Source organism: Neltuma alba, unplaced genomic scaffold (genome assembly GCF_004799145.2).
Source record: "Neltuma alba isolate B1F8T4 unplaced genomic scaffold, ASM479914v2 tig00002526_pilon, whole genome shotgun sequence".
NCBI classification, from domain to species: domain Eukaryota; kingdom Viridiplantae; phylum Streptophyta; class Magnoliopsida; order Fabales; family Fabaceae; genus Neltuma; species Neltuma alba.
The window spans coordinates 36,700-59,637 of NW_021632900.1; the positions used below are offsets into that span (position 1 = coordinate 36,700).

General features: G+C 34.7%; 1 protein-coding gene across 3 annotated transcripts; it reads right to left on the reverse strand.

Annotated features, from left to right (window-relative positions):
- Positions 1 to 1,909: 1,909 nt before the first annotated feature.
- LOC114731474 (transcription factor IIIB 90 kDa subunit-like) lies at positions 1,910 to 16,701 on the reverse strand. Of its 3 annotated transcripts, none has more exons than XM_028918662.1 (20): positions 16,464 to 16,701; positions 14,924 to 15,068; positions 14,671 to 14,752; positions 14,386 to 14,461; positions 13,920 to 14,002; positions 13,748 to 13,824; positions 11,946 to 12,002; positions 11,712 to 11,824; positions 11,048 to 11,127; positions 10,879 to 10,965; positions 8,677 to 8,757; positions 7,495 to 7,656; positions 7,299 to 7,415; positions 6,449 to 6,521; positions 6,248 to 6,363; positions 4,947 to 5,027; positions 4,712 to 4,846; positions 3,978 to 4,067; positions 2,942 to 2,995; positions 1,910 to 2,211 (listed from the first exon to the last, which is right to left on the reverse strand). In XM_028918662.1, the coding sequence occupies exons 2-20, from the start codon at positions 14,983 to 14,985 to the stop codon at positions 1,993 to 1,995; spliced, it is 1,845 nt and encodes a 614-aa protein (XP_028774495.1). In that variant the 5' UTR covers positions 14,986 to 15,068; positions 16,464 to 16,701; the 3' UTR covers positions 1,910 to 1,992. The 3 variants fall into 3 exon arrangements, with proteins under 3 accessions (XP_028774495.1, XP_028774489.1, XP_028774503.1); XM_028918656.1 differs by having other exon boundaries at positions 6,248 to 6,366; XM_028918670.1 differs by having other exon boundaries at positions 6,248 to 6,366; positions 13,748 to 13,829; positions 16,464 to 16,700.
- Positions 16,702 to 22,938: the final 6,237 nt, after the last annotated feature.

A 22,938-nucleotide genomic window follows, 5' to 3' on the forward strand; every position in this document is an offset into this window, starting at 1 on the left:
ACCCCGTCCCGCGTCCCGTCCCGTCCCGGTCACTGTCCCGTACTTGTCCCGTCCCGAAAATTTTTTTGTCCCGTCCCGTCCCGTCCCGAACTCACCGGAACCGGGACGGGACAAATTGAACACCCCTATGTGAATCTAGTACTTCCAAAAATTTGAAGGGTTTAAAATTCATTTGTGCAACGCTTTTTAGATCACAATGAAAGAAGCCTAGATTTACCCAAATTTCTAACAGTCATCTTTTGTAAGATAAACAATCTTTGAACAAATCTTGAAGTAGTCTCTCCCCTCAAACCTATTTTTCAGACATAGCTATTACGCAATACACATTTAATATCGCTTCTATTTTTATCTTAGTTAATCAGCGTCCGCTTCTAATTATAAAATTTGTCATCACACAAGTTGATTATATCCTAGTGGGGCTCGATTTGCGAGTGATCTTCCTAATGCAATAATGAATGAGACAAAACAACAAAGTCCTCTTTGCCCATGCACATCACATCTAAGAATTCCAAACCATACCATTATAGTGGTATTTTACTAGATGTGTGTGTGTGTGTGTGTTTACTTATTGTCCTGTTTCCAGTTCCAAAGACGTGACGCTATGCCCACAGATATTTTTATCAATAAATACGAGGCACGTATCTTAATCTGATTTTCCACCTTTGCTGTATTCTGTTTCGATTACTTAACCCGTGACGTCAGCAATATAAATTAAGAAGCACAAACGAGTTCTCCAATAGGCTCAATTGGAAATATGACGGATGAGGAAGAATGTCTCGAGAGATTGTGAAACCAACTCCAATTGAGATTAAACATTCATAAGTGAGGAATGGATCATATTACTCGTCAGGATCACGAAAAAGCTGAAACTTCTAAAAATCTGGATTACGAGTTGCCCACACATTCGTAGTGGGCGTGCCATTTCCAAACGTTATTCACCAAGTAGCGATCTCGTCAGAAATGACGTCACATTCATTCGGTCATTCCAAAAAGCTGGTTTCTTTTATTACCAGTCTCATAAACTCAGTCTAAAGGAATCACATGAATAACCCGCCCCCCAAGCCCAAGTAATCCATTTTTCGCTTTCTTTCGTCTTCTTTTGTGCTTTTGTCATAAAATAGCTAGGTACATTGCATTACTTCATGGCAAGTGGTAGCACGCGTCATAGACAAAAGAAATGGAACCCCAGAGGAGACATAATTCAGTGAAAAGTCCACTCATGCAAAGCACTAGTTACTTTGCTCCCCTTTTGCCAAATTTTTGTGCAAACAAAAAATAAAAATAACAAGTCCTAAGGCAACCTGATGTTCTTCAGAGCCAACATCAAAGATAAATTCATAGAAGAACACCATACTTTTTGTAAGACGGAAAAAGGTACGTGCTTAATTCACAAGCTGGTAATGAAGGGGCAAACGCATCTTTTGCAGGCGTGGCTGACCATCAGCAGTTGGCCAATACTATTCCAACCACTTACTAGATATCATACCCATTCCCCTATATTGCACAAAATTTGACAAATAATATGCATTATTCATGAATTGAGAAGAGTGTGCCAGTAATAGAATATGCTATCTATATTGATATCAATTGACAAGCGTATGATCTGCCCATGATCAACGAGGAATAGGTGTTACAGGAGCTCAAGGAAGGGAATTGAATATCTAATAATTAATAACATATTATTGAAACTTGTATATATTTGCACTAATATATTCTCGCATGACCCTCAAACGAGGAAGAAAGGAAAGTACATGATGGGAGAAATCAAAATTCCTGAAGCTGCCATGCATGTGAAGGTATACTAACGGGAACAAATTTATTTTAAGATATAGCAAAACCCCACGACTATACAAGGAAGCTACAATGAAAGAGGAACGCTATTGCAAGGAGACACAGCATCCCAGACAATGAGTTCACCCAGTGCCAGCCACGTTGGATCAGGATCCTAGAAACCCACAGAAAATTAAAGCAGCAGGAGCTTCCGGCAACATTTTAGTCATCATCATCATAGCTATAATCATCATCTCCACAATCATACTCCGCCAGTTTTTCTTCCTGCAAATTATTTTCCTTGCCCATATAACCTCCATACTCAAATTTATCAACGGATCCCATATCATCACCTTTGTCTTTGTCCTCTGGCTCAGGCTCTAGTTTACCACCTTTATGGGAGTGCAGCTCAAATCGTACCTTCTTGTTCACTGACGCCTCCTAGAATTATTTGTTTGAACAACATATAAATGTACAGGGAAAGTAAGAATATTCCAGGGTCTTGATTTCTATCTAGGTTAATGCTTAAAACAATTTCTGAAACAACAGATTTTGCATGCTGTTATTCGTGTATATCAGAGCGCGGAGTCACAACTAACAACTATGCAAAGCCAGTTTCAAACGGGACATTTGAGAAGATGGAGCAAAACTAAACCAAACCCGATTATGAAATGCTGTTCTATCCTAAAACATCAGTCAAAACAAATTAATATTTTGTACCAAAAATAAGTCAGGAATTTTCCTTTTTAAAAGAATATATTAAAATAATTGTTTTCAGTTACTAAAGGAGATAAAATAATAGATCATCATGATCACGCAGGGGCGCAAAGCAACTTCCAGATATTGTCATGATGTGATGTGACTAAAGCCAAAGGACACGAAACAGCAATGACACTTGGAAGATTGACTTTTGTCTGAGTTGAGTAGTTTAAGAAAAACATTGGGAATAATGATATGCTAATGAGAGAGAAGATGGGAATAAGTAGATTTTTTTTTTTTTTGGGTGACACATGGGAATAAGTAGATTGTTTCAGCAGCATCAGGGTATTAAAAAAAAAAAAAAGACTTTCTCCTGTTTTGGAAAATTCAAATGGATAAGCATACGTGTACAATGCATAGTGAATACTGTATACATGCATCAAATACCAAAACAGTTCAAGGAGAGACTTACAATATCATCAAATAAATTATCCAAGCGATCAAGATTGACTTTGGAGCTGAGCCTCTGCATATGATGAATGTAAATAATATTATACAGACGTTTTCAAAACATCCTATCCAGAGAAATTAACATAAACCATATCCATTGATGGCTGAGTTGGTTAACATGATAATGCGCATAACTAAAAGAACAGCAATCAGAGAGAATTCTTAAAAACAGAATACTTAGAAATGCAACCTCATATCTATCTCATTCATTAAAGGACAAACCTTCATCCTGAATGCTAAAGGGACTCGCACATAAATCCAAAGTCAAATACCATTAAAGTACCAATTGCCAAAATCCTTTTGCAAGCACACCCTTCCTAATTACCACTATGGTACAGACCTCGCCTATGAAATAGCTCTAGACAACAGCAATGGGAGGTAGATGCAATGCAAGGAAGTGATCAGCTGAAAAAATAGGAAGAAAGTCAAAGACGTGTACAAACTTTCTGACTTTTTCATCCTTAAAAATTGTTTTTAAGAATGCAAACTAAACTAACTAGTAACAATAGAACACTGGACATCATAAACAAACCACACTGAGGTTACCGTCATGTTTGGAAACCTTGCTCAATCATGCTGACTAGTTGAACAATCACTCTCTAAGACACATCTAAACTGAACCAGGCCTGATGTATGTGCGTGTGCGGGTGTGTGTGTGTGTGTTTTTGCCTTTTTGGAAATTCAACTCATGGGCGGTAATTGTTATCAGCCCGTAAGAACTATCACAATAGCAACAGACCTGTCATCTTGTGAGAACAATCACTAGGTTTAGAAAACCAAGGGGAAAATTGTAATAAAACTCAAACCTAAAGGAAATACGGCGAGTGCAGAGAGTAAAAAAGAGGTCAACATTTTCTTTCCTTGGGATCCAATAATTAAAAAATAATAAATAATAATTATGGCAAGAAGTCACATCAATGGAAAGCAGAAAAACATAACCTCCCATGATTAAAAAAAATTACAAACAATGACAACATTAGGAACTATTTTGCAAATACCTTATTTATCAACATTTTCCGAGTAGCCTCAGCAGCAGATTGAGCAGGACCTGAGTTTTTTGCCTCCTGGGCTCGTCTCTGCTTCTTTTCCTACACGTGTATTACAAGACCAACAAAGTATAGGATTCAAGTCCTGCTGACATGATTAATATTACAGAAGTAAAACTATCCCCATGTTGAGAAGATGATCGTGAATAACAAATCTGAATGTTAAAAATATCAGAGGACATGGTCTCCAATGCACGCTTTGGATTCAATAGTTCCAAAAATTTATCCATAATACAAATATTTGTAAAATAAAATTTAGAAAATATGGATGTGGAAGTTAAACGTAAGTAAGGCACAGTTCTAAGTAACGACTGTTCTCAGACATTGTCAACCCACTTCCATAATTTTTTCAGCACCCTTGTGTTAAGCCTCAACTGCTCACAGGTATGTGTTTGGCCACTCTCAAGTTTCAAACAAATTGTTTATTGGTAAGTTTAGTCAATAGCCCTCTATATTTTAGAACTTATACTGTATGTTAATTGGTTGATATGCTAATGTACCACAAATCAATTTCAATTTAATCTTATTTTGAACATGATCTGTTTGAAGTGAGCATCTAATCCAATAGTTGATTTCACACACAATTTATCCAATAAGCAGTTATTTGATGATGATGTGACTTTCTTTGCTGACACCAGTGTCAATGCTCAAGCACAACCGCACAAAGAAAATGATTCAACAGTCACCTTTCTGGATTTGGCCACAGCTGCAGCAGCAGATTCAGCAAGCTCTTTCGCTGCTAGCATATCCTCCGAACAGTGAAAATTTGCCTCGAAAGCTTCCTTAGCAGCAGCTGCTGCTTCCTCCTTGGCTGCTTGCTCCTAAAAGAGTATTGACTTAAATAAGATACCGTATACAACTGGGCGTTAATACCACAATACACAAGTTAGAAAATAAAACATTCACTAATTTGTTATACACCTCAAGATACTCCCTATTCATTTCACTCCATATAAGCGTCTTGTAATGCTTCTCCTCCTCATTGTGAAGGTAGCCTTCAACCTATCCAGTAGTATTAAACGAGTCAGTAATTTGATATAGACAACACAACATCCTAATAATGTTTTAAAGCACCATCTAGACCTCAGAAACAAGGGTCAATCACATCACTCTCCTAAGGTTATTGCAAAACAATATTCCGCTTCAATAATGCCAAAAAATGAAAGTATGCCCCAATGATCATATTTGACCCAAAAAAATGCCGTTATGATGCCAATAGAACCACAATTTGCATCAATTTTTAAGATATACAACAACAGCAAATCTTATCCCACTAGGTGGGACTAGCTAAATTATCAATTTCTAAGATATAGAAGATATTAGTTTCTATTCTTGTTAAACAGACTGCCCCAGTCAAGCTGTAATTCTTTTCCACCTTGACTAAATAATTGCAACTTTACTGGTTCACAAAGTTGATATGCAACTTTCCTATGCTACCGAAAATTGGTATTCATTTATGTCTTCCAACAGAATATTTTTTACTTCTGAAGTCAAGAAAGATTCTACATTAGTTTTCACAAATCATGGTGTTATTCACTCATAAAAAGAAATAATGGTGTTATTTTCTTCATTCATTCAGAAAGCTTCTTATTGCGTGGAAGTATTTTTTCCCCTGAAGACGAAGAAGATTATACATGTTAAATGCAATCCTTCAATTTCTTGATTTCTTTTCTTTCTAGTAGCAACGGTCAACAAAATCACTTATGTTAACTGTGAGCCCTTGACCAAGTTAAGGGATTTATATATTAATTGTAAGTAAATTTTTTGTATTAACAGCAAGCCTTCAAAGGAGTTAGGGGGTGAATTACTTGATTTCCTTTCTTTAAAAATTCATTCGTGGTAACTAAAGAAACTTCTTTCATCATCTCAACTTGTCTTTTCTAAACCCGATAAAGACAGAGACAAAAGTAAGCAAGAAGCTTTCCCACTGAAGTATGCATGGAACATGAGCAAATCACGGAAAATCCGAAGAATTTCTGACCAAAATCTCATTAACATCAGATATTTCAGACTGAAATCTACAATTTGACCCGCCATCTTTCCAACCCCTAAAATTGTTTATAGATTACCCCCAAAAACACAAGGCAAAAGGCATTCAATAGTCACACCTTTCTTTTAAGGAAATATAAAAAGCATTCCATCAGTCAAGGCATCATAGAAAAAAATCTAACATCACAGCTAAGTGGCAGACAAATAATAAAGAAGGAAGCTTGGTTATGCACCTCCAAATCATCAATATCTGAGAGACTTTCTGATTCACTGGGAGTTTTAGCACTCATATCTTCTCCATTTGATTCATCATTTCCGCCATCTTTAGTAGCCATTTCCTCAACATCCGCTACTGAAAATGTTTTACAAAAAATTAGGAATAGGAATGAACACAGAGATATAGCTAAGGAAAAAAAGGAAACAGCAACGCCCACCAACACTTTCTGGCCCAGGAGCAGACAAATCTTCTTTCCTGCCTGCACACATACCATTTGATGCTTTTGCCAACTAACCAAAAGAATATATTAAAATCAAAATATATAATATAATATGAAATCTTTAGAAAGCAGCGCTTTTCATAAGCCAGTGCATAATCTGGGCCACCTCAAACTCCATGCAAAGCATGAGCTTTAAAATCTAGTTACACTAAATTTCAAATTACTGCCCTCCTATAATTCTTGATAGTCATCTAGTAGGAAAGATCTAGTAAACCACAATTGGCATCAGATTGCTCTCCTATAAGAGAAGATTGTTTTTACTTGAGGATTCATCAAAATCACAAATTTCTGCCCGCTCATACTTCGGTAAGAACAGTCTTTCTGGAGTACTCTAGGAACAGATGGCTTGAGATTGTGTAGCATGGCAATTACGATGCCATATTGACAAGAGCAGACACATAATGGTTAATTTGTTATAACCTCATATAACTCCCATTTACTGGATGTATTAGGTTACAACTCCAACACTTGTGGACCAGATGGTACGTTAAAAACCTTAAGCATGGGATTGACATTTCTGGTTTAGACATCGGCATCAGCATGTTATTCCTACAGCATGTGGAGATGTTTTTTCATCATTTCCAAGATTGATAAAAATCATCTCTACCGGTATAAACAGCAGATCCTTGAGGAGGTTTCTATTGAGTGCTTAACTGCCTATGGACTATGGTGGCAGTTCTGTTGCAATTTCAATGCAAAAAAACTGATTTCTTTATACGCAAAGCAACCCCAAGTGAAAAGATGAAGAAATGAATACTCCTAAAAGAACAATTCGTTATGCACTTACATCACTTGATTGGGTGCCACTTTCCTCACAAGGTGATTTTGTCATTCTGTCCCTCTCAGCACGCTGGAATGCAGGAGGATCCAAACCGCCATCAAGTCCACCAGAGAGTTTAACAAACTGCGCCAATGTAACTGTAAAAGGCAATGATCATTACGGATAAAAAAAGTGTAGCCCAGACGAGGCAGAAACAACTCACATCCTCATAACATCTTTCACATAATCCGTGGGCCCAATGTGGGACACCACTATCCTTGTGTTCACACAGTAGATCCTTTGAGACATGTTCCTCTGATCCACAATTTGGTTTCTCTATAGGAATTTTTTCACGTTCTTTTGCCATCATCTTCAATTCCCCAACCTGTCACCAACAGTAGTCTGATGACAAACATCCACTTTTAATAAATTATTAAATCAAACGTCAGTGACACTTTCCCATGAATAAAAAATCATTACAAAAATGTACAACACAGCCTTCTATCTTCAGTTCAAAGGATGCATAAAGAAGCTATAGTTGAAGTTCCAAAGAGACATAACAGCTACAAATTTCATCATAGGCATCACATAATATAAGTAGACATGATATAAACATGCCTCAAACATCACCGAAACAAATAAAAACTCTTAACGCAAAGGAGGAAACAAGTTCATCTTATGAATATCAAGAAAATATAAAGCATAGAGTTAATAAATATGCAATAATAAAATTTCATTCAATAGATCATGTCCAACACAATAAGAGAAGTGCACAAACACATAGTTTAGATCCACATTGAGCAGCAATGACTTTAGTCACGTGAGTTCTCATTTTTGGAGATGCATTTGAAAATATGAAAGACTGAATCCAGGTGATGACATGCTGCGTAAATTTACTCTATTGAACACACAACTAACTACACGCAATTGATAACCATGAGTTAATTTGAAAAAGAAAGCTTCATTCACGTTATTACATAAATATAATGGAATGAAGTTCTCAAATTTCTATTTACTTCGTCCCTTCAAATTTTCCCCCTTCAGGGAAAACAAAATATGATATAGAGCATCATGTTTCTATGAACAGCATAAAATAAGTGTGTAGGACATAATTTACTCTAGAGGGCACAACTCAAGAACTTCTATTTAAAACCATGGCAATTCATCAAGCAGACCAAACACTCAACCCTAACTAAATAAAGCTTCAAGACCCCCAGACAGAGAATCATTACAAAAGGAAGTTCACGATCTAAGGCAGGTCCACATTAAATTTTTAGTGGTTCAAAATACACATAAAACAATTCTACGAAACATGATAGTGCGGGCAACAAATGTCATGAAACTGCAGTAAATGTGAACACGGCATATTACAACGCCATGTCATGCCAAATAGTAAGGAACATACTGTCAAGCTAGCAGAGGTTGTATTCTCAAACTCAACCAAACGCTTGGTCAATGTTGCTTCACATACATGGACAATTCTTAGCTGCATAGCAAATAAAAAAGCACATTAAACAAGAATTTTTTTTCCAAAAAAAAAAAAGGCATGTTACACATAAGGCTCAACTGAAACATTTGATGTCCTCTAAACTGAAAGTTGAGAGAGAGAGGAAATAAATTGACCAGCAAGTATAACTAGCCCACGGAAATTGTTGTCATACCTAACTGCTGACATAAACCATCTAAAATGATTTTAAAAAAAAAAAAATTGCTTTAGTTTCAACTTACTTATAGGCTTGCATACATATAAAGTAATTTAAGTAGTAATTGATGACTCAGGCCCTAAATATACCAGTAAGCGAGCTGTAAACTCTAGAGGATTTAAGATTCTTGAGTGAAGTCATGAAAAATTAAGCATTACACATTGTTTTCTCAAAATCTGATAGAATCGGCTTTATTTACCAGACCTATAAAAGTAAAATTAGCAAGATACATGAAAGAGTAAAATCACTTTCTGCTACCCTGGACGTTGGCCTCAAGCTTTATTGTCTTTTAGAGAAAGTTATTGAGCATATTAGTTACTCTAGAGTGGCTATAGGCCTGGCCTAGGAAACTGTTGTGTTGGGGGTTGTGAGGATCACTCTTTGGACTATTAATATTCGTTGGGTTCTCAAAGGAGGACTTATTTTTTGGACTGAGTTTGGTGAGGAGAGTGCTGGCCTCTCGAATGCCAGGTGAGGGGTGGAGGAAGAGAGTCTTTCTTTATCATTTTCTTCGTATTTCAGTGTGTATTTTAGTGTGCTAGTGAGTTGAGTGACCTTTGTTGTTTCCTGTGTGAGCTGTGCCAGTTATATATTGTATTGAACCCAGCCTTTTGTGTGATTAATATCAGTTTCAGTATTACTTGTCTACTGGTTTTATCTTGGTCTCTATCAAAATCTAACAATGAAGCCCCAGAATGAACAAAAGCCAAGAATAGACAGCAAAGAGAGAGTAATCACAATAATGAAGTTAAAATCAGAAAGGAAAGGATCCAAGGATACATCATTATCAGCAATTAAGAAATTCCTAATAAACCAGACAGAAAGCATCAAGAGTGTTAAAGATCACATAAAACTACCCAAGCCTTTAATCAGCAACATCAGCTTTCAACTTGAAACGGCTGGTGATATGGTAATAAAACATCTGATCTAGTAGTCAAGACTTGGATCCTTGCTACCTCCCATTTGCTAAATTAAAATTAATTTTTAGCACAAGATTTATAGGCATGAGTTGTCCAAACACCAAGCCTATAACACATTCGTGTAAGGGGGCTCACTAGATATCATGTAAGCTGTTTGTGAGCCATAATCTATACTTTTGAGTTGAAAATTGCCTTTAACAAAGTGGCTGCAGCATAGTAACCAACATTGCAATCAACATCGTAAGATCCCAAATCTTACACATCATTTTCTCGCTAGATCTGGTGGAGGATTGAACTTTCACAGGATTGCGATCAAGATAGAGGGATCATGTTGCATGATCCAGTGAGATCATGACCCGCAATTAATTTAAAGAAACAAAAAAAGGAGGGATCATGCTTGCACCATCCCATGTAATCTTCACAGGAAGTTAATTTTTTCTCTTTAAGATAAGAGAGGAAGGAACAAGTGGATCTTCATTTTCTAGCTTTCCTATTGTGGTGACTCAAGTGGACCCATTTCCTTCTTTTATGACACCAACGAGGATCAATATTGGAAGAAGATAGCAAGGGCAAGAGCGGGCAGAGCACTTCCCCCAGTGCAACTATTTATTTAGCTATTACAGCGTGAAGTTACATAAACTGAACCCCTTCCCCATGAAATTACATCCCATCTTACACCATTCGATGGTGTTGTGTTAAATTAAAATGCCCTGGCACTTCCATAATTGAAGTATGATGAAACTTTAGCAGTATTATGCTAAATCATTGACCCATTCTTATGTTTTAATCCAATTTTACACTTAGCGCATCCTATATAAGATCTCAATATTGATTATCTAGGCTGCCAGATTATATATTGAGCAACGTTTACTTTCACAATTCCAAGGAATGTCAGATCTCCAAGAAATAAGAAGAACGGAGTAAGTGCAATATTAGTCCACAAAAATTGATCACAATAAGGAAGAAAAGTTGATTATTACTTACGATGTCAGACTTTGAGTATTTAAAACCATGTGCAAGGGCAGCTATATACAATGCCGCACCACATAAACCACTAGGCTTCCTCCCTGTCTGTTCTCAAACATTGGAAATGCAATATCTTCATGACTGAAGGATTAAAATCTAAGAAAGATGCCAAATCAAATAAAGGTACCTGCATCCAATCACGTTTCATGCTTGCAATAATGCTCAGTGCAGTTTCAGTGACGATGATATTCCTTTGATTTAATAAATCTGCTTGAAAATCACCACATTCATGATTCCCAATGACATAACAGGTCTATAAATAAAGGGAAAAAATCATAAAATTTAATTAATGATTAATTTAGAAACAGAAAACTGTTTTCAGCATATGCATTCACGCTGCCCATTTTGCAAACATAAGGGCAAATTTTCGGGACCCTGTCTATCACCATATTCTAACAAACCAGATGATAATTCTCATCTACCACACAGATTCTTCAAGGCAGCATGAAATAAGTTTATATATCTTCTGTCTTCCCATTCTTCCCAGTACACAAAAAATATTCAATTCAAAATTGGAAATTTCAATCTTAATTTCTCCCCCTTAAATAACTTGGTATCAGCATGCTATCTTTCAACAGCTATAGTAACAGTAACAGAAACAATCTTAAGTGACAACTCCCGCATCTTGTATACACAGACGTGTGTTGATCTAATATAAAAATGTGTATACTTTTCATTTAGAATGCAAGTTACTGGAAGCAAAAGACTCACAACTGCAGAAGAGACTACATATTAGAAACAGTATAGAACCATTCAAAAAATAAATAAATAAGCCACAAACAGATACTTACTCCTTGTATATTTAAAAATAAAAAGACTAGGATCAACGGGTTTTTGAACAATTGGGTGCTCTTCAAGCCTCAATACTTTACAAAGCTGTAAAAAAACTGCACCTAGAACATAGCTGCGCAACACAGCAACAGGCAACTATCATAAACACAAAAACTAAGATAAATTTTTTTTAAAAAAAAAAAAGCAATAACCAAAATAAGTGGTACAATATGCTATCATCAGAAGAAGCTTACACATTTGTCCTTAAATAATTTGAAAAATCAATGAGAAGGTATGGCTTATCTTCTGCACTGCAAACACACACATATATATGCTCAACATAAAGAAAAATTTCCCAAAAATTCAGGTCATTTAGTCATAACAAGATCAGGCTAATCAATGAAGACGATATAACAAAAGGAAGAAAACATATCATCAAGCTCATGCCACACTTCCACTAAAGTTAACCATTGCTATAGCATCATAAGTTATTGCCGATAATCCTATCAAAAGCAACCAAGTTACCACTGATAAACCTATCAAAAGCAATCATCCTTCACTAGGACCGAGCTCTAATCATTTTCAGTTTGGGATTACAAAAGTAACAGTATAGCTACCATTGCGTTGCAAACTAAAATAACACCAGGCTCATAATACACCTGACGTAAAAATTCACAATACTGGGCAGGGAGCAAGAGGTATATGAATATAGAAGAGCATATTAAAGGGAATCAGAGAAAGCAAAGATATAGAAGGCCAAAAAAGAGGTCAGTGTATTTAGTCTAAAGTAAATCAAACAAAATAATGATAAAAAATAGTACCTTCAGTTCTTAATATAAGAGCTAGTTGACTAGTTTGAGTTGATTAGAGAAATTTGTTGAGTTAGTTATTTGTAATAATTAGGTGTTGTCTTCCCTAAAATACCCTTATTAACCATGTATTAGCTAAAACTACTATTTGATTGAACTTTTAATATGTTCAACTAGTACAAGGACTACTTTGAAAAAAAAATGATGAATATGAGAGACAAAGTGGATTGAGGTCTTATACTTAGGACCAAATTAGAAGTCAAACTAGCTCTAGCATTAAGAACCAGAAGTAATATTAAATATCATAAAACTACCACAAAGACAGAGCCACCTACCCCCATAATTTATCCCAAACACAATGGAATTAAAAAAAAAAAAAAGCTCTACCAATAATTATATATTAAAAATCTGAGGGAAGATATTTAGTGAACATAAGAATTTGAAAGCCAAAGTGTAAGTAACATTCTCCATTAGCACAATTGAGGAGGTAATGAAATACTAGTCAAGCTCAAACTAATTTGTTTCATTGAATATTCATATTGACAATTTCAAAACACCACAGACAATGCCATAAAACTACCCCATCACAGAATAATTTCCATTAAAAAGCTTATGCTCATGATTTCTCACATTCTACCCCAACCAAATACATCATGGAAGATCTCTTAACATTGGCACTAAAAAGAGGACCTTGTCTTTATGTTCTTTCAAACTCCTAATAAAGCACCCAGACAGATCATAAGAACTCCTTTGAATAATGCACCGTAGACAAGCTTGTCAGTCTAGCGAAAATATCAAACAATCTACTCCAAACATCCCATGGCATGCAGACATCGCTCAATCCTGTGCCATCACATCCCCCCACCCATTAAAAAAAAAAAAAAACCCCCCTAAAAACCAAAAGGCCTAAAGTGCATAGTGCTACTTCAAATCAAGTTTATAAACATAGAACCCCAAAATAGAACTTAGTCTGCAAAAAATCCAACACTATGACTCACGTTCCACACGGCCACACAGTTCGGAGCATATTTCTAACCAACCAGCGGGCATAATATTCAAATGCATGTCACTAAGTTTGAGAGTATCCAAGCTAAATAATTCAAGGCTTCAAAATGAGATTTTTAACTAAAAGACGATAAGCAATATGCAATTCAAACAATGTGATTAATTTCACAACTAAGATAAAAATAAAATTAGAAAATTGTCAATGTTGCTTGTTGCAATCCTATCATAGAGAGATTGCTTACCGGAATGCAATGTAGAGACAAGCAGCCTGTACTTGCTCTGATTTTCGTCCCTTTGTGAAATTCCGTTCCATTGCTATCTTCACTAGGACAAAATTCAGGGTTAAGAACAAATCCCTTTCGCGTGAATATGAGTAAATAAGAAACTCCCTGTTCAACAACATTCAAAACATACTTTATAAAAGGTCAATGCTTGTGTTGACAACCTGACATCTTCCACTCCAAGGTTTTGGCTTAGGTATCTTATGTCATCAAATGCTGCAAACCCAGAGAAGAATGGATCACAAGCATGTAGACAATTTAATATATTAAACTTATAATAGTAATTATTTTGTTGTCTGAAATGCAAGCACTCTCAACACTCATCTTTTGCACATGCTTTTACCATGGTTGTCATCCACTTGCCAGCCATTAATTACTTTAGCCATCGTGAAGACTATTAACGCATATTTTCCTTTCATGGCATAATTACAAATATGCCACAACACAATAAACTATTATACTTAAATCAAATATAGGGTGGATATGCACAAAAATTGTGAGCTGTATGAGAAAACCAGATTGCTATTAGAGAGCAAAAGTTTCAGGAAAGATTGCTTCTACTATATTCAAAGGGTTAGAACAAGTAAAGAACAAGATACCTCTATCTAATGTTCTTTTACGGGAAGCCGAATACCCGCTTTGGATTGTTTTCACATAATTACCTGATAGTTTACTCTGCACAAAAGCAAGGAAAAATTAGCCGCAAAAAAAAAAAAACGAAGGAACAATAAAAATTAATGAAGGTGAGAGCTAGAAAGGAAATTTAAAGAACTGCTCATACAAGACGCTTTCAAACTTCTCATAAGACATGATGAACCTTAGGTTCTCTGCCCAAATACCTACCGAACAACCACTGAACTAGACCAACAAGGTTAAAATTATACCTGCCCAGATGCATCTTTAATGAAAGTGGGCTCTTGAGAAAAATACATGTCTTCCAAAACCTTCCCACATGCTTCACAACATCTGAGACCAAAAAAGGAAAAAAGATAGTTATTTTTTTATTTTAGCCCCCCGATTCCAAGGACCAGCCCAATGTTCAAGTATAATGAAAAAGTTATAAATGCAGCATGCCCGAATAGATTGTGTAGCTGTGCAGCTATCAGTCCTCGAAACAATAAGTGTAAAGACACTCACAATGAAGCCTCATCCGGTCGCATTCCGTGTACAAATTTTTGACAGTGATCACAGTATATCATTGTCTAATACTATGTCTGAGCTCCCTTGCAAATCAACCAAAAGAGAAAACAGAATAATGATAACTCCAACGCCAATAGAATCCCTAGGAGGACATAGAAAAGCAGTTAGAATGAAGGAAAAAAGCACCAACAGCACAAGCAGTGCGAAATTGAAGAAAGAAATCAAGAAATTAAAAGATCCTTTATCTAAGGGAGCACCTTAACAAACAAACAAACAAACAATAGGTGTGTGTTTGGTTCAATGAAGGGAAAGGGAGGGAAGGGGAAAAGAGAGGAGGGATTTTAATAAAAGGGAGAGGAAGGGAGGAATTTTAATATTATCTTGTTTGGTTCGGGAGAAGAGGGGAGGGACCATATCAATATGAACAACTCTACCCTTAGATGTTTTTATATAATACAATATTTTTATAAAAAATTTGAGACACTTGTTAATTTTATTGACAGGTGATGTTTCCCGTTCCCAAGTGGAATTTCTACAAACTGAAAATCACAACGTGATACTTGTATTATTCTAGGGACATCGATTATGATGGCTAGAGATGTGATCATGTTCTCATTTTAAAAATTCAAGGAATTAGCAGTAATAAGAACTTTTTTTTTTTTTTTTTTGCCAGGAAGATTAATATAAACAAAAATAACAAAAGCCAATTCCATCATGATCTCTGACTAAGCGATAGGAATCATTCATTGCCAAGGCAAAAAGGAAGGGCCAGAGAGATCACAAATTCATATTGAATTCAGCTTATTCATTTTAGTTATACATTTCATGTAAATGTTTTTCCTCATCTAGCCTGCAAATAGCACTTCCCTTCATAAACTCCTACGGCCTTGACGTATAGCAATTGGACTTAGAGAAATAACTAATTGCAGATCAACAGCAAATAATCTCTCATCTTTCTTACAATTCACACACTGGTCATGAGTTAAAACGAGTTATCCTACTGTTATAAAAACCAAAACGAGTTATCCAACAAATCTGATTTTCATCATCTAACCCACGTATAAACAAAACAATATACGTAATTAACAGGTGCAGGGACCTCCATTGTTTTAGTATTTTAGCCATTCTCCTTCCCGTGCTTCTCTTTCACTTCACCAAACATTCCTCATGAATTGGATTGACTACAGCACATTCCAAATTAAGACATCGTGTAGGCATAAAGAAGAACAACAATTTCCTTCAACAATAAAGTTTATATCATAAAACCAAAGGATTAAAACCCGTTCAGAAACAAGATGACTTAGCAACCCATCCTTTCGGAAGAATGAACCGAAACAATTATCACGTCAAAGAAGAATCAGATAAATATGCATGGTTTCTGTTCTCCCTTGCGAACTGAACAAACATCAGCTTACCAAAAAAAAATCTTAGAATATGGAAAGGGGAGCAATTTCAAAAGGGGAGTGGCACTGGTAAGCATGTCAGACCAACAACTCACCAAGACAATAACGAATTTCAGCAAGTGGGTATCACTAACCTTAAAGATATCCTTCTTAATACAGAATAAGCACTCAGACAAAGAAATGCCCTTTGAGGAACTTCCGTTTCTAAACTCCTTGGGAAGAGCTCAAGGTCCAAATTGGATTATGACTAGAGGAGGAGAGGCGATGGCATCTAGAAGAACAGGTGGCGGCCATTGCGACTACAAGAACAGGTGCGGCGACTGCAGCTGCAACACCCGGTGGCGGCGATTGGAGGAGGCGGAGCGACCAGGGAGAACGACCAGAGAAGCAAGCGAAAAATGGGTTTAAGTGAAGATTGGAATATTAAAAAAGTGCTAGGGGCAGTTTTATTAGGATAATAATTGGGGAAAATGTCAGAAAAATGATAAATGATAAGTAAACTTTATAATGCCAAAAGCATAGCCTGAATTTGAAAAATTCCAATTGAGTCACAAGTAACTAATTTGATATATATAAATTTATTGAAATGATTATATTATTTTTTATTTTATTATTGTTTTTCAAAAACTAAAGCCCCCCACTCGCCAGTTAACTGCGGTTAACAATTTTTTAAATTTTTTTTACAATTTTAATATAACAGTTAACGGCTTTTATAATGTTATTAACAACTTCAATATAGCATTTAACAACAGGTTTTTTTAAAAATTAAAAAATGACATTTTTATAACTTTAACAACTACTTTTACTTTTTAAAAATTTTTACAACTTCAGTATAACAATTAACAACTTTTGTAATGCTATTAACAATTTTGGTATAGCAGTTAACAACAAGCTTTTCAAAAAATTCAAAAAGTAGCATTTTTACAACCTGCTAGGCTAAAGATGCTAATAACGTCACAAAAGTTGTTAACCGTTACATTGAAGTTGTAAGATTTTTTTAAAAAAAAGTAGTTCATAAAGTTGCAAAAATGCCTTTTTTTTAAATTTTTAAGAAAACTTGTTGTTAAATACTATACTAAAATTGTTAATAGAGTTACGGAACTTATTAACGATGTTACTAAGATTGTAAAAATGCTACTTTTTGAATTTTTTGAAAAACCTGTTGTTAACTGCTATACTGAAGTTGTTAATAACATTACATAAATTGTTAACTGTTATACTGAAATTGTAAAAATTTTCCCAAAAAAAAAAAGTAGTTTCTAAAGTTGTAAAAATGCCAATTTTTTGAATTTAAAAAAAAACCTGTCGCTAAATACTATACCAAAGTTATTAATAGAATTATGGAACTTGTTAACGGCATTATTGAAATTGTAAAAATGCTACTTTTTGAAATTTTTTGAAAAACCTGTTGTTAACTGCTATATTGAAGTTGTTAACTGTTATACTGAAATTGTAAAAAATAAATAAAAAATAGTTCCTAAAGTTGTAAAAATACCATTTTTTTGAATTTTTAAGAAAACCTGTTGTTAAATGCTATGCAAAAGTTGTTAATAGAGTTACGGAACTTGTTAATGACATTACTGAAGTTGTAAAAATGCTACTTTTTGAATTTTCCGAAAAACTTGTTGTTAGCTGTTATACTAATAGCGTTACAAAAGTTGTTAACAGTTATATTGAAATTGTAAAAATTTTCAAAAAAAATTATTTCCAACTGCCGGAACTCTGGTAATATTGAATTTCTCAGAAAACCTGTTGTTAACTTCTATACTGGAGTTGTTAATAGCGTTATAAAAATTGTTAATCGTTTTATACTAAAGTTGTAAAAAAAATTTTAAAAAAATTATTTCCAACTGCCAAAGCTTTAGTGACCAATTATCGGCCGGTTGCCAGAGCTCTGGCAATAGTCGCCGCTGCCAGTGCTGGAGCCCCGGTGACCGACCGTCCAATGAGGACTTTGGTTTTTTAAAAAATAATAAATAAAATAAAGACAATATGGTCATTTCAGCAAATTCATAAATGTCAAATTAGGTACTTGTGACTAAATTGGGATTTTTCAAATTCAGGTAATATTTTTCGTATTATGAAATTTACTTGTCATTTTTTTGTCATTTTTTCTAATAATTTCTCTTCCTTCCAAAAAAATCCTGATTTTAAAGGGTTGAGGGAGGAATGAAAGGGTACAAAAAGGACAAAAACTTTTCCCTCCCCTCCCTTTTTTTTTTTTTAACCAGCCAGCTTCAACCTTTTTTTTTTCCTCCCTTCCCCATCCCTGTCCTCAAAAAATCCCCGACCAAACACCACATAAGTCTAAAAATCCCTGAAGAAAACTGTAGCGACAAGAACTATGAAGCCAAATTAGCGCGAAAATTTGTTAGTTTGGTGAGGCACAAAGGCAGTCCTAGAACAAGGAGTTGCGTTCAGTCCATTATATCAAAGGGTATTTGGATAGAACATACCATGGATAGGATACCATGGTTTTTTAAAAATAGCTTCTGAGAATAGATTTTTGGAAGAATAAATTTTATGATAAAGTGATTCTGATAAAGTAAGAGTGTTTTAGATAGTTGTTATCAGAAATACTTTTTATAAGTAAAAATTATTTAAAAAGGCATAAGTTAATATGATAATTACATAAAAAATATATTTTTAATATTTTTAATTTGAAAAAGTAAATTAATATATTTTTACCAACATAATTAATTTTATAATATTTTAATTTGAAGAAGTAATTTGTTAATAATATATTTTTTACCAACATAATTAATAATATATAAAGAATGTAATTAATAAATAATTAATATGTGTATATATTTATAAAATATAAGATTAAATATGTTTATAGAAAAATGATTATTTTGTCATATATTATTACGGGGGTGTTTTGACAAAATTGAATAAGCACACATTAAAACAATTTATTACTTATTAAAGTAATTAATAATTGTTATAAAAATATAAGGCATAAAACATTTTATATATAAACCCACAAGAGCACCACCAAGGACAGTCTATTGAACAAGCAAGAAACAAGCAAGAAAAAGCGAGGATTTGATTTCAATCAAGGGGCTTTTTTGTCTACATCACATTGCCCACCTTCTGACACTGACACTGGTAGTCCACATTGCCCACCTTCTGACATTGACACTAGTTGTCCAACAATTGAAATTTAAGCCTCAGAAGCGAAACGTTTTTGCTTTGTACAGAACTATAGTTTTAGAGGCTAAAACCATGATTTCTGCCCCAAACCATGATTTTTCAAAATATCACGGTGTTTGGATGGTTCTAGGTCCAAACCATGGTTTGGCCTTTAGAAGCACTTTTACATGATTTGCCAAACACTCCCACAAAGCTAGGGCTTGCTTCAGGGGAAAAAACCTCACAGGCGGCGACTTTGGGCTAGAGCTGGTAATGCAGGCTGGCGGTGCGAATACAGGCCTGCCCACGGTGGTGCTAGCTGAAATTGGATTTGGAGTTTTAAACCTGAGTAGTGGGTTATAACAAAATAATGTGAGGATTCATTTATAATTTGAGAAGATATTTTAGAAAAATTAACACTTATTTTTTCTAAATAATTAATTTGAGTATTTTTCTTATCCAAATTAATTAAGTAGATCTTTTATGTGTGTATTACATATGCAATTACATGATCGAGGAGATGTAAATGTGAAATTTGAAGGTCAAAATCCTCTAATTATGTTGTATAATATATTGAGAATTGTATAAAAATAAAAATTAAAAAAAAAAACGCGCTAGCCTGCCAACCCGGGCTGAAAACGGTGCGGGTTGGAGTAGCTCACACCTTGGCCATCATTTTTGGCAGGTTGGCAGGCTAGGTTACCAGCTCTACTTTGGGCGCCATAACCCATGGCAGTGAAGAAAAATCACAAAATATTAATATCCTACTCCTAATTTTTTTTTGGCTGATAGATTTTTTTTAATACAGACTGAATATCAAATTTAGAGCACAACCGAAAAAAAACTAAAAACTGGTGAGGCCACTCAGGCCAGGTCAATAAAAGCAAAATTAAATTAAAATATTGCATAAAAAGAGTAACTTTTCATGTATACTAGTATAATATTAAACGGATGGTCCCAAGGTAATATGACCACAGCCAAGTCTCCAGTTGAATTTTAATATTCAAACTTTTTCGTTTTATTATTTGCTTAAATATCATAAGATATACTTGTATTTATAAAATCTTAAATATCAAGATTTGATCCTAAAATTGATTGATCGATTGTTATAAATAAATAAATGGAGGCAAGTTTTGTTTCAAAATTTTATATGAGAAGTCATAACTGTGGGCCGGTATTTTGGCCATGTGAGTTTTATATAAAGAGTACAACATACTATTATTTTTTTTTAAATATTAGTCATCTAATTGAGGATTCTAAAAATATTTTTCCATAAATTCAGTTTGTCACTCAACGGGCTCAGCCCGCCTGGGAATGCCTTCGACTTTTCTCATCACCAGCGTTAGCTGACTTTGGTGGCGGCGAAATCATCAATATGAATTCCTAATTCCTAAAGCAAACCAAATTACTGTAACAGTAGACGAAGGGTGTGTTTGGATGAAACCAAACCGTGGTTTGGAAAAGTGATTCTGGGGGTGTTTGGATGAGGCAAAACCATGGTTTGGAGAATAGCTTCTGGAGAATAGATTTTGGGGAGAATAGATTTTGAGAGAATAGCTTTTCTGAAAAAGTGATTCTGATAAAGTGAGAGTGTTTGGATAATTATTGTCAGAAGTGCTTTTTGATATGTAGAAATTACTAAAAAGGACATAAGTTTAAATGATAATTACATGTAAGATATATTTCATGATATATGCTTATTTGAAGTAATAAATTTGTTAATAATATATATTTTGGCAACAGAATAAATAAGACATAAATAATATAAATAGTAAAAAATTAATGTGTATATATATTAATAATATAATTGAATATGTTTTGAGGAAAATGATTTATTTTGCCAAAAAAAAATTATTATTTCTTAAAGATGAAATCCCATAATTTTTTTCTCACAAAATTAAATAAGCACAAAAAAAAATTCATATTAATTGTCTTAATAATAAAGGTTGCAACGAAATATATTTGTCCAAGTAGTTTTTTTTTAACAACACATTACATTATCTGAAAAGAAAAAAGGAAATAAGAAAGACATGGCTATTCTTGTATATAGTGAACAATTTGATCTCTTATGGAGTCACGAAGTCGAGCCATGTGAGATGAAGATTCTATTGATGAGGTATATGTGAAGACCCAACTCCATCATCATCATTATTTTCTTCTGCATAAGAACCTTCTGGTTCAAACTGAATGAAACCAGGATCAGAAATGGATGTTGATCTAATGAAGTTATGTATGGCCATCGTTGCACAAACAATTTGAACCTGTGTTGGAAAGTCATAGCTCGGCATGTTTCCTAAAATTGCAAACTTACTCTTCCAAACTCCAAAAGTTCTTTCAATAGTGCTCCGTAGACTTGAGTGCAAATAATTGAACGCCTCATTGTTATTTTCAAATGCAGATGACCTTCGAAAATCAGGGAGATGGTAGCGTTCACGTCTGTAGGGACCAAGATATCCCATGGGTGTCGGGTAGCCAGCATCGACCAAATAATATTTGCCTACATGAAATATATGATTGGTGTTAATAAACTTTGTTTTCTAACAGTTAAGCATAAATAAATTGTAGCAATTTAAAATATACCTTGAGGCGGATGAGGGAAGTTCATGGAAGGAGTTGTGAGGGCGTGGTCAAATATACGAGCATCATGCGCACTACCTTCCCATCCAGCCAATACAAAAGTGAAGCACATGTCCCAATCACAAACCGCCATTACATTTTGCGTCACTCTTCCTTTTCGGTTAATAAATTTTGTTTGCTCAGTTGCATCAACAATGCATGAAATATGTGTTCCATCAATTGCTCCAATAGCATGTTTGAAAAAGGGCCAGTATCGACCACCGGGCCGTATTTTTGTATGCAAATGCTGAAATGTTGGATCTTTTGGTTTGATATTGGACATAGCAAGTCTACAACATGCCAATAAGACATTATGGAAATGTCTACTAATTGTCTCCCCTGAATGTTGGAATCTTTCTTGCTGCATCCTACTACTAAGCGCATGGCCAACGGTATTTAAAAACATTGCAACCATTTCATGTATCCCAACATTTCTAGTTTCCGTTAGACCGTGTTGTTGCAATTCTGTGCAAAGACTAAAGAATACTTCCCTTTCCATTCTAAACATGTTATAACAACGATTGGAATGGCCTTGTAAAACATCCCTCACCCATACCTTGCCTGTATAAATACTTGTATGCTGGGGCTCTTTACACAAATGAAGAGAAGCGTATCCACCAACCGCTACTGCAACTTGATTAACTCGTTTGTTCCGTCGTTTACGATACTTTTCCGCAATTTTAATTTCATCAGCCATTTTTTGTCTTGTCCTGTGCACATAGACATAAAATTTAGAAACCCGGATATGAAATTACTAAACATTTAACAAGAAAATAAGTTTTTTAATTCCTACAGAAATTTGGAAGTCACATAATACAATAGTGTTGGTTACATAATTTCTAAAAATATACATAAATT

What these genes read in the sequence shown, in the direction of transcription:
- LOC114731474 (XM_028918656.1), bottom strand. Translation starts at nt 14,985, where the DNA reads ATGATATACTGTGATCACTGTCAAAAATTTGTACACGGAATGCGACCG. An exon ending in CAACCTCTGCTAGCTTGACA is followed by an intron (nt 7,657 to 8,676) that starts GTATGTTCCTTA and finishes TGTTGGTGACAG; the next exon opens with GTTGGGGAATTGAAGATGAT. An exon ending in ATAATTTATTTGATGATATT is followed by an intron (nt 2,212 to 2,941) that starts GTAAGTCTCTCC and finishes AAATAATTCTAG; the next exon opens with GAGGCGTCAGTGAACAAGAA.